The 12,558-nt window shown below is 39.9% G+C and overlaps 1 protein-coding gene across 7 annotated transcripts in view; it reads left to right on the top strand.

Moving 5' to 3' along the window:
- The window catches only part of AOPEP (aminopeptidase O (putative)), a 214,066-nt gene that overhangs the window by 177,706 nt on the left and 23,802 nt on the right, over nt 1-12,558 (top strand). For 6 of the 7 annotated variants that reach the window (XR_008574757.1, XR_008574756.1, XM_054810922.1 and 3 more), the window contains one exon: nt 8,147-8,263. Coding sequence is in view for 4 of the 7 variants with exons in the window: in XM_054810922.1 (XP_054666897.1) it covers nt 8,147-8,263 (117 nt within the window). In the remaining 3 variants the exon portion in view is untranslated. Of the gene's footprint in view, nt 1-8,146; nt 8,264-12,558 lie in introns of those variants that run through there. The other variant, XR_008574760.1, reaches the window with a different exon arrangement.

Here is a 12,558-nt window from a genome sequence, read left to right on the forward strand (position 1 = left end):
TGGGATGGTTTATACTGCCATTGATTTCAGCATCAGCACATAGTTTGGAGCAGCTGAGACCTAGAGTGTTTTGGATGGACAAATAAGGAGGCAAATACTTCCACTTCGGCGTCTGCTACAAAGTGGGTATGAAATCTTTCCGCCAATTCCTCACTAAGACTTGTTGGCTTTCTGTATGAATCCTTTAATTTGTAGTAGTCTAAGAGTCTGGAAAATAAAACCAGAATTTTCCTTGGCTTTGTTTTTTGTAGTTAGATGAACAGTTTGCTGAACCTGAAGTGCCTCTGTTGGGTCTGCTGTTAGATGAGAAGGTGGTCTTAGTGCCAGCTTCCTTCACGTGGCTGGAGAGCACTAACCACGGGGCTGACGTTCTGATCACCTCTTCAGCGCTGGGGACTTCTGAGATGGAGTGAAGGGGTTACTGAAGATCTTGTTCTTGCCAGCTTCAGCTTTAGTTTGTGTCAGAGCAATGCTGACTGTTCCCAGTGTGTCTTAAGTAATGGTCCTGTGGAGTATGAGTTCAGACATGAAATCTGGCTTCTCGTGTCCACTTTTCTGTTGCCGTGGCCATTTCATCTGAAACCAGGAGCACCGCATGCTGGAAGCATGGTAGTAAGTGGTAGAGATTATAATCTGCATAGAATAGACAATGTGTAGCCTATTATGCTTAAAAGGGAATTGTTATGCTCGAGGGTAAAGTTATGGTGAAACATATCTTTGAGAAAAATAGGGTTGAGGAAAAGCACTGTATAACCTGACTGAACCTGCAGCGGAAGCCACCTGGTTTTCATTTTGCTGGCTCAGCAGTATGTTAGATCATAAAGGTTTAATCATTTTTGACATTTCAGTGCATTTATATTAGATTGCAGATGTTGAATTTCTCCATAAGTGGATCTTCTCTCCATTAAGTAAATTATGGGAAAATATTTTGTACTATAACTTACGAAAAAAAAATTTCTGTTTATGGACTGGTAGCAAAGGCTGGCCTTTTAAAAACATTACTGGTAATGCGTAATCAGAATATCAGACACAGAACATGAAACAGCTTTAAACTTTTGTTTATGCTGCTCATTCCCACATTGAAAGTCAGCTTAAAATACTGATAAAATTAAATCCTTGCATTGTCATCTCACAGTATTGTAACGTATATACCCACAGTTTCCCTGTCTGCTTTTGCTTTCATGCTACCCTGCAAATATTTTTCAGTGCTAAGAAAACCAAATGCTAAGTTTGCATAAGTACCAAACGGTTTGGTGTGAGTAATATGATGTGATTTGTACAATGATTTGTACAGTGTCAAAATCACATTTAAATGCAACAGGACAAAAAAACCCTACGGTTAGTAGTTTGATTATGACGAAGTTTGAGCACGTAAGTAGTCCCAAGAGCCTTCTCGAAGTGGGTGTCTATCATAAGTACAGCATTGGTTATGCAGAGATTGCTTGACAAATCAATGTTAATTTAGGATAGGTTTTGAGGAGGGCACCTCAGAGAAGCAGCCATAATTTGTAAAGTCCTTGCCCATCTTTCAAAAATGCTGAATATATTGCTCAGTTAGAAAAAGTTTCCCAAGTTTTGTTGTTTCGTGGAATCATTAGTGTTGCACATATCAGGGTGAGTTATAATGAAAATCAAACACATGCACAAAACCTTTTTGAACCCTACAGAAGCCCACCTTAAATTGTAGCAGTGTCATAACATTTATTGCTTGCATATCAACAGTTCACTCTGATTACTGCTATTTTTGTCCTTGCATTGAAAAGAAGTGTTAGAAGTCACTGGAGATCAGGTCATTTGGCTTGTGTGCATACTGAAGTTTGTGCAGTTCTTTGGGATTTGCGTCCTTTATCCAGCAATGTTTTCATATGTGTGGCCAGAATAAGTCAAACCTTTTTGTTTGAGTACGTAGTGGTCTTAAAATTATTTCTGACATGGATTATCTGCTTCCAAAAATAAGAAATCCTTAGTTTTGATGTTGTAAAGAGGAAAGTAACTGGGCACTAAATGCAAGTGCAGTTGTTAATTAAATAAATTGCTCTCAGTGTTGTTTTTATGTCCTCCTAGTACGAAGGAAGTGATACCAGACATATATCTCAGAAACAGCATTTTGAAGCGTAACACAAATCAAATACTGATGAACTTGTTGTGGTCTTTACTTCTTGTAGTAAGACTTTTTGCAGCAAAGTTCTTATGAATTTCTTTTCCATGATTAAAACCCCAGTACCATTCCTGGGTTTTTTGTTTTTTAAAGTAGGTGTTGAAAAATGACTTGCCAAGCACAGAAAGAACTGTCTGAGCAGAGATTGAGAAAAATTGCACACAATGGGAAGACATTTCATGGAAGTGTATTTCATAGGTAGACGACAATGTGTTACAGACAGATATATTTATTTTGCTTTTAAATATAGTGGGGTCAAGTTTTCTTTTATAAACATTCGAAGAGGAGCTGATTTTTCAGCACAGAGGGAAGTCATAAACAAACTGACCCAAATAGAGTTAAACAGAACAGTCTGCTTCACTATGCACTTCTGAAATTTTGTCAGCCTCTGGCATAGACGAGTTTTATTTTGCGAACCAGTTCAAAGCATTTTTTTGTCAGCTGCAGATTACTTTTTGTTCTGTGTATTAATCAAACTGCAGACTAGTTCTTTCAGACTTAGACTCTCTTAAGTAGTGTATCGCACTATGCTAGTTAACAGCTGTTAGCATGGACATTTTTATTGAATTCATATGTTACTTGATATAAATACATTTTAGCCCCTGAAGTGGGGGGGAGAAGGGGGGTAGCCTTGTTTTCATTTAAAAGAAGTCACTGTGCAGATGAAAACAGCATCTGAAGAGTATTGTTTGAGATAAACAATGACAAAATCTGTCTAAAAATGTTGTTGAAAGTAGTGTTTTCTTGCATTTTCAAGCTAACGATTTTCTGGACAGTTTGAGGAAGGGGGGCATTTGTTTTACAAAGGTTTGTTGTTTAATTGCAGCCTGAAGAAAACAGCCCTCAGGGTGAATTGTCCACGTGGAGAGTTTATAACGTGAGATTCATTCAGGGATTTGTTTGATCAGTTCAGAGTATAGGCACAGAGATGGCCTGGCCCTATAAATCCTGTCTCCTGGACTAGTAGCAGTGCTTTCTTATCTGCAATTAATGAGGAAATTCTGTCTGAAGGGAACCATTCACTATTGAACTCTGGGGTGGGGTTTTTCCCTTTCTTTCCTAAGGGGGGGTGGGGTGGGGTGGGCGGGAGGAATTCAGTTTGACTTTGGAAAATCTTGTAAAAATGTAAAGGAAAAGACATTTCATGTTTTCGAGGGGGACCAGACTACCTTCTCCCAAAGAAATACGGAAGAAATATATTGTGCCTTAGAAACTTGAAACTTTTCTGTAGAATTTTCAAACGTCAAATTGCTTTAATTCTGGTTTGGGCCTTTTTTGTGTTGTATTTCAACCAGCATTTTCCAGTGCACAGTAGTGACTTTTTTTCCCCCCTTTCCCCCCTGTTTTTGATCAGTGTAAACAGTTCCTTGCTGTGGTTACACAGACAAATATAGCAGAGAACCCTTTTCTGGGAGAAGAGTCTCCCTGTGCATTTCTTAACCATTTTTGGGAAGAATCGATCTATCTGTGCATGCGAGAGAGGGAGGCAGTAGCTGTAAATTGAAGTGACATCATATATATTACTCCCATTGATCCGCTTTTAGACTAGAGCCAGGATAAAAGGAAATGGCATCAGGGAGGAAGTATGCTCGTTTAGGCACAGATCCCAGTGTGATAATGGAGTAATAATAGAAATCACGCCACTGTCAATCGGTCGCTGCATTAGTCTGAGGCACATTTCCCCTCCGAGGAGGAGGCTTTCAATGACTTCATTCAAGTGCAGGCAGGAGCAAATGGGATATTCAGCATACCAGCTGTACTACTTCAGTGATTTGTGTCCTGGCTTAGGGGTGCAGTGCAAGCGCTGGTGCTGTGGATGCTCGAGTAGATATATCTGTGTCACATTGCGTGGCTGTGAAAGGTCAGTAGTCAAATGTTTCAGTGGCGTTTTTTTCTCGTATAAAGGGTGAATCTGACATTTATTGCATTTGTTAATGTAGGAATTGATAAATACACTCCTTTGCGTGGGTGGTCTTCTGGGATGTGAGGTCGATGACCTCTGTAGCTGCCATACCAGATCTTTAAAGAGGCAAGATGTGTTTTCTTTGTGCTTTTTACAGGTTAGGGGTAGGATTCGGAAACGTCATAGTTTTGTTCCAAGATTATTTGTAGAAACCCTTTCAAACATACTAATGTCTTGAGATATTCTTGTAACACAGTATAATGGCTTAAGTGTCTTGTGTACTGATGTGAATGAAATACAAAATATGTGCTTTCTTAGTTCCAACGTATTTAGTATACATTGAATCTCAGCCCCAGTAAACTGCTTTGGTAATAGTCTGAGTTATGTTTTCGGTTTGGTTACATTTTATTTACTTCTTTCATCTTGGCTTTTGCAAATACAGACCTAGTTTTGATAGTCCCTGTTATTTGCAGTTTGTTTTAGATGTAACAGCCTAATGATTCAAACTTTAACCCCCCCACCCCTGTCAGGTAGCCCAGGGGAAGCAGGGGACAAATGGCTGTTTAGTGGCAGGACAAAGTGAACTCTTTTGAAAAGGCTGAAGAGTCGCAGGAGAGATGTTACAAGGCAAAATGAAGTATGCAGTGCTGGGATACAGCTTTATAATGGGGATGATGTTTAAGTATCTGGGACATGACAGAAAACCTCTGGTGTGCTTGATTGCCACGTATTAATTTATTCCCGCTTTGTAGTGTCAGTACTCGCAACTGGGGGAGGGGGAACCCTGGGAAAAGTAGCGTGGTTTCCATGCAGCAGGGATAGGTTGGGACAGGAGCTATTTACTTTACAATGTAAATAGATGCTCTTGCAGCAATCGTTGCCATAATGAAAACGATTTCTTGATACTCACCACATATCCTGATTGAAGTCATCTACTTTAATAATGACATATATTTGAGCATTTTGATTGAGCATGCTCCAATACAGTTCAGACAGTGATTTTTTTTTTTTTAATATATATATAGATGTGATGTTTTTATTTTTTTATTAACAGGAAGACTGAAATTTTCTGTTTGGAGTGTTATGGTTGTTTTCTGAATGTTTTCAACATGGAAATACACATTGACACAGTGAAGTTTATCCAGCTGTATTTTGCTATAGCTGTGTTGTGTGGGGTTTTTTTACGTATGCAAGATATTCAGTGTGCATTCACAGAACATGAATTGTTGTAAAGGACGTTGGCTTCACAATACTTGAAAAGAAATTTACTTTTTGTTTTCTCCAGCATTTATGTTTAGGTAGCACTTAAGAGCAAGGGCCTCTTTGTATTAAGCATAAGACAAACAAATGGAAAATCAACAGCATGTACCCCAAATAATTTTCATGGTGCAAAAGATGAGAAGTAACAGGTGGGTGGGACAAGAATGATGATGGGGAAAATGAAAAATAATGGAGTGTGGGGTTTTTGAGTGCAAATTTGAGTGCAATTTTATGAAGTTTATTTATAACTGTCAAAAAAGTGCTTTGGAGATAGCATTATTCACATTGCTGTGTTTGGGGAGAAGACAATTTCTAAACCCCAGAAGGAATTTTGTAGTAGTCTCTGTCATGCAGCTTCGGCCGAGCTTTCTGCCTCTTTCCTTAGGATAGGTTTCTCTCTTAGGCAGAGTCTCTTTTATGAAAAGGAAAGGGTAAGAAATGAAAGAGTATGTTCCTCCTTTTATTTTGCGTTGGAAGTAGCGGGAGAACAGAATGTAATAGCTGCGCCCACTGGTGCCACTTTGGCTACAGGTCTGTCGGCGTTTCTTCTGCGGGTGCCCTCACCCTCTCTGCCCGTGCTTCCTAGCTCCTGCCTTGGACTTTAATTAAACCCTGAGCTGGAAAATGGTATGTAAAGTCTCATCCTGGGCAGCTGGAACGTGGGAAAATAACAGAAGCCATGGTCTCAGATATTTTTTTTGTCTTTTCTCTGCAGTCCCACATGTAAACTGATAAGAGTTTAACCTGTAGTTCTGAAAACTCTTTACCCATAATGCAGCACTAGGCAGAGGTAAATTAAGGACATGGCTGTTGCTCTGCTGCTGTGCTTTTGTTGGCTTCAGTGAGATTCTGTAATGTTATCTTAAACAATAGCTTTCTGTGGGTGAATCTGTGTATCCATTACACTGGAGATGTAATAACTCTCAGCTGTTCTGTACCTATGTATTCAAGCAGCTGTTCTACAATTTCTGCAAATTAAGTATTGCTCTGCCGTCTTTGTAGTTAGCAGAGAAAGCTTTCTAAATCAGAAGTTACATTTCTGTGCATGGTGTTCTGCAAGACTTCAGATTTTATTAGTGTTCAGAATGAATTCAGTTTCCAAGCAGAGCCACTTCCCAGAAGCCTCCCCTGTTTTATTTTTTTAGAGCGTCTCACCATCGCCCAGGCAGCTGCTGTTGGACTGCGCAACAAACATTCAAGTTGGCTTTTTAGTAGTTGTCCTGAAACTGAAATATTTTTAAATGTCTGACTATTTTTAACAACTCCGTTTTTATTTTCTGGCAGGCTTCGGTATAGCTTTGAAAATGTTCCAGTAAGACCCAATAAGATATGAGGGTTTTTTGGTCTCCAAGAATACAACTTTAATAATAAAAAAATGGAAGGAAATCAAAATGCAAGGAAACCAAAGCATTCAAATTCTAGAGATCTCTTTTCCTCTTTATTCTGATTTAGGTTCTAATGCTAAATTATGTCAGCCTGAAAGAGAAGAAAATGTCATGTTTGCTTAGTTAGTTGTTAACGGCGATATTTTACGGATTAAGACTTACCAGAAGATCCCTGATAACTTCATGGACTTGCTGTCAGAGATCAGAGGTCCAGACTCGTTCGGTCCACATAAACAGCCCTGGCTTTGGGGTGTACTGTTGGAAGAGGCATTTCCTGTAGCCGACTCCATGTTGTACCTGCTTAGCGCGTTGACGCAGCAGAGGGGGACGTGGGCAGCGAGGCGGGTGCAGAGAATTGCCAAATGTGATAAAAGCTGGAAGTAGTGTTAAAGTAACATGATATCTTTTTTCATTAATCTGTCTGGAGTACACTAGAAGTGACCAGTGCTGGTTTCGTTTTGTGATGCAAAAGCTTAAATTCACATTCTTCCTCCCTTCCCCCTTCTTCTTTTGGTACCCCACAATAATGAATAGTAGGGAAGGCTTTGGGGCATATAAGAAGCTTCTGACTGATCACCCTGAACCCTCAATTTCCAATGGATGTTTCCTGGCAGCTGGTGTAATTTCTCTCTGAACTCTGTTTGAATTATTTATTTGTTCAGCCAATAAGCCTATTAAACAGAGCACTTAAGCACTTGCTACATCAGATGACTTCTGCTTTTTCTTTTTAGGTTACATTAGGTACAACTTGAAAATGACAGGTTCTGGAGTCAGGCAACTAACTACTGTATATATACACACACGTGCGTATAGATAGATATGTACTGTGTGTGCCGCAAACATAACATTCATGTGTCTTTAACATGTAATGATGGATGGCATGTGACTCATTGCACTAGAATATGCCTCAAAATGTGTCATTACAGCACTTGGTTTGTGGGTCAATAATTTGTGTTGCATTTCTTTGTTCACTGTAAGAATATCGTGCAATCGCTTATATAACAGATAAAAATGCCACTCTTAAAAATTATACATTCATAAGTCTGGTTGATTCCTGAAATTATGCACTGTAGATTCTCTTTTTTTAATCCTTCCAAGACCAAACAAAATGGAATTACTTAGCATATGTATTCCATAAAAATCTTACTTAATAAGCTATGATTGTGTTTCAATAAGATAAGCACGGTTTAGATCTGATCTAACTATAGTAATGAAAAGCATGGAAAATGAGCCTTAATTGGGCCCCAGCATGTGATCTTTCAGAACACAGACACGTAAACCTTGAGGTTTTTCAGAAACCAGCTAGAAGTTCTTGTCATATTTCAAGGACATGCTGGAAGTACACAAGTTATCACAACCTTGTCCTCTTTGGTTTGTTTCCATTTCATTGCTCGGTCAGTAGAGATCTTTATTCACCAATGGCATTTATTTTCCTTTTAGCTTCTCCCTGACCAGCTGGTCTTACTTCTGGAGTCTCTCTTGGAGGAGAAGTCGTTGTGTCCTAGAATACTGCAGCTCTTAGAGAAAAAGTACCGGCTCCAGGAGCAGGATGCTGAGGTAATTCACTTTAAAAAGTCTCCCTAACATCCACCATTGCATTGTTGACTAGGAGTGATAGTGTTCCACTCGGTTCCAGGCTCACTCAAGTTCTTTTTTCCACATCTAAACCTGAAATTGGATGTTCTTAACTCCAGTATTGTTACATCTTCAGATGCCTTAATTACTCAGCATTTCTGTGTGTTTTGTGTAGGTCCAGGTGTGTTTGCATACCGTGGTAGTAGGAGACAGTGCAGCCTAGATGTCATTACTATTGTACATGTACCTTGGGCAGCACGTTTGCTCAAGTGTTAAATTTCTCACTATGTCATGGTGTCTGTGTATTAGAGCCCAGTTCATTTTAGTTATGCGCGTTGTCTCCAAACGCAGTCGTGTCTGTTATGGTCTAAAATTATTCTTCCCCATGATCAGCCAATATTGTTCCTCTTTGAGTGCTCCAAAGTCTCACTCAGGATTTAGAAAAGTTTGCTTTCTGGAGAGACTAGAGTATGTTCTGGTTTTGGGCAGTTTAAGGGGGAATCAATCAGTTCTTTACAGTTGCTTCTAGTAAGTGCCAGGGATAATAACAGTCCATGAGGAAAACACTGTTTTATATGATATTGTAAATGTGCCTTCCCCATCACAGGCACATGTGAAGGTTAGCATCCCTGCTCCAAAGAGTTTAATGTCTTTGGGGGGCAAACCAGTAAATCCTTATTACCACACACAGTGCTGGCTGTTTTGTAGAGCCCCGTGAATTTCTCAAGCTGGAAGATTTGTGACAATGAAGGCAGCAGAAGTTGTGGCTGAAATCACCCTTGCAATCAGTCTTTGCTTTCAGTATGTAGTATTCAGGAGGGGAGGCAAGAAGATGGAATCAGTCATGAAAATAAAAGATGTGTAGATTTCTATCTAAACAAGGGTTAGTTATGAAGTAGCATATGATCAAACTAATGTGCAATGAGGGAGCACGGTAAACTTAACGTGAAGTTTGACTCTTGTTTACTTAAAAACTACCATGAAGGCTGCGGAAAGTCAACGTGCATAACTTACCCTGTTATATTGGAACTTTATGGCAATAATTAAAATTGAAGGAGAGTGCAAAATCTCTCTTACGTCTCTTATGCTGAAGTTGCTAGGTGGATGCTTATAAACACTTGGGAATCCCATCATTAACGTAAAGATTGATAGAACAGAGGTCTAGCTTTTTCTCAGAAAAAAAACGGACAACATTTCAACTGTTGCCATTTACTGCACCTTTTTACTTTTTTGTTAATACAGGTTTACAAATGCCAGATTTGTTTTTAATTAGCACTTGAACCAACATTTCTATTTATAGGTATTAGAATATATTTTAATCGCATCTAAATACCAGTGAAATGTCAGGGGTTCTATAATGGGAAGAGGAATTAATAGGGAGATAGATCAAAGCAATAGCTCTAGTGGTGCTCCTTCGTGCCTGTGAATTGTAAGCACCAGGTCACAAGCTTTGGTTTCTCAGGTTTTTCCTTTCTTTCCTCTTTCATGCTTGCTTTCTTCCTTGTGGTGTCATATTAAAGTACACAAGTGATCTGTCAGAATTTTTTCTTAAATAAAAAAAAAAAGAAAAAACAACAAAAACTAAACCCACAAAATTATGGCCTCAGTGAAAGGAGCATAATCTCCATTTTATTTTACAAGGTGAAACCAAGGGCTTAGCAGACGTTGAGAAGTACAACTAAGATAACATTACAATTAGCGTTTTGCCAGCCATCAGACGCCAGACACCTACAGTCCTTTAAAGGGAACGTTAGCTTTGCACACCCTCACGTACCTGAGGGAAGGACCTTTCATGCCTCTTTCTCCAGTGTGTGCACAGGGGATTTTTGTTGTCGTGACTCAGGGAGAAAGAACCGCTGTCCAAGCCTGTAGCTGAGCTGTTCTTGTCTACATTTGATTTGTGAAGACATTAATCACTTACAATAATTTCGCTGTGTTATTGGAGTTTAACTGTTGTCAGTAATTAAACGTCAGGAATGGATCATTAAAAGTGCGAGCATAAAAATTGCAGGTGGGCCAATAAGAAAAGAAAACTGTCAATGGTGTCAGGGGTTTTATCAAGAGATTTTTTTAAGTAACGTTGTGAGCTGTGTTCCATCCAGCAGCAGAAAGTTAAGAAATAAGAACTTGTTTTCTTATTTTTGACACGTAGCATTTAAATTCACATTGATCTTCCGGTAGGGATTAGCAATCATGTGGTCAGTAGTATGTGAGAGCGGTACACAAAGAAGTATGAGGGTTTGTATTTTAAATAACATTTGGTCTTAAAAATTGTACTTAAAATTTTGTCTGCACACTTGGGAGTTGGAGGGCTTTGCCTGTATGTACTGTAGGTAGCCTTCTTACAGCATCAGAGGTAATATAAAGAATAGCATGTATATGTGCTGCGTAGCACTCTTGCGAGGGCAAGAATGTTCCACGCTTTGTAGTACTTACGTGGAAAAAGTAAAGGATTTGGATAGTCTCACCTTGTCAGATAACTTTGTTGGGAGGAGTAAAGGGGACAGTCACCTGGTGGATTTTACTGCTGGGATGAAATCAGTAGAGAACCACCCTCCAGTCTCTGCAGGTTTTAAAGGACCTGAATGTTCTGTATGGACACGTCAGTCCTGTAGCACATGGGAGCACAACACCGAAACTAGCACTGGGAAGTACTGGGGAAAAGTTGCCCAAGGTTGCTTGAGCCTGGGTGACTGAAAATGGGATACACGTGCATTGGGCTGATTTCGTCTTTGCGTTACTTTAGAGTTCACTCATCAAGAAGCCTGTGTAACACAGCTCGCTAACCGGAGTTTCACAAATGCTGCAAGGCTTGTTTTGATTCCTTCATAGCAGCCAGGAGAGGAGAGAGGTGTGAGTCAGCTTTTGCCTGGAATTTAACTGTACATCTCTGTTCAAGGAGAGCTCAAGCTGTGTCCTTCCTGGGATCTCCTCAGCACCTCAACATAGTTCCTATCCTCTCTCAGATGAGGTCTCACCACAGATACATAGCTTCACAGGCGGGTAGGAGGTCAGCAGTAGCCTCTCCCATCTAAGACAGACACTGATTTGAATGCTTCAGCTAAAAAAAATTCAGAGGTTAGGTAACATTTTTCTGATTCATAGTGCATAACACATCTCTGATAGCAACCTTTGAGCCACAAGAGCCAGAAGTGAGATACTGATGGCTTAATCACGTTTCAAACTGTTCTGCCCCCAGTCTTGGATGCTACAAGAGGCTTGTAGGGAATCTGCAGAATTTGTGACTCCCTCAAATTTTTTTCAGTCCACTTCTATAACGAATCATGATTTCATTTTCCATTTTCGGTTCAAACCTTGGAACGTCTGAGAAGGCACAAAACTACAAGTTTGTTTTCCAGAGATTAAATTCACAGATATGAATTATTTGAACTGAGCATATCCAATATATGTTTAAACAACGTTTTGAGAGTAATGAAGGTTTCAAAGTTTAAAGCCACTTCTCCATCACCTCTCATTGCCTTGAGCCCACTGTGGCTCAGACGTTGTCTGACAAGTGGGAGGCAATTGCATGGAAGAATGATCGTGTCCTGTTCCCTGTTTTCCTGCGTGCGGGTTCCTGCTGCATAGTCAGACAGCTCATAGACAGGCTACATCTCCATGAGATACCATGTCCTGTGTCCAAGAGAAGCATTGTAGAAGCTGGCTGGAGTTAGAACATGGTGAAGTCCAGCTGGAAGTTCAGCTGACTGAGGAGAACTGGAATAAGTTGCAAAGCAGCTACAGTTGCCATCAGACATGGGAGTAGGATAGTAGAATTGAAGGTGGGTCTGGGGTTGGTTTGGTTTTGTTTCTTTCTGAGGTGGTTGTTTTATGCAGGTATTTAATTTGTTCAATATCTAGCATCTCACAGAACATGGAGAGTTGGTCTACATGGAAAGTTTCTGGTTGCCGGTATTTTTTTAAGTCCACCTAACTTTGATGACACCTCTTTTGATGTGCAAGCTTGTCTTGTTTAGCATGGGCTGTTGAGGACTTTCATTTAAAAAAAAAAAATTGGAATCAGTTAGTTACAAATATCTAAAGACAACACTAGGAACTCTGGATACACTCGGTGACTATCTATTAACTGTGAGCACCCTGTGATTATTTCCATTATTTCTGTTCTAACATCTTCATTTGGTCGGTGAGAGGCCTCTAACGTGTGTGTACAGAAGATCACAGGACAGCTGAGTAGCCTGCAGAGTAGTAGACAAGGCAACAGGGAGAAGACCACTAAGGCCATAGGAGAAGGGCAGTGGGTGTGTGTGCGACACTTT

This window comes from Grus americana, chromosome Z, assembly GCF_028858705.1.
Source record: "Grus americana isolate bGruAme1 chromosome Z, bGruAme1.mat, whole genome shotgun sequence".
In the NCBI taxonomy this organism is placed as follows: domain Eukaryota; kingdom Metazoa; phylum Chordata; class Aves; order Gruiformes; family Gruidae; genus Grus; species Grus americana.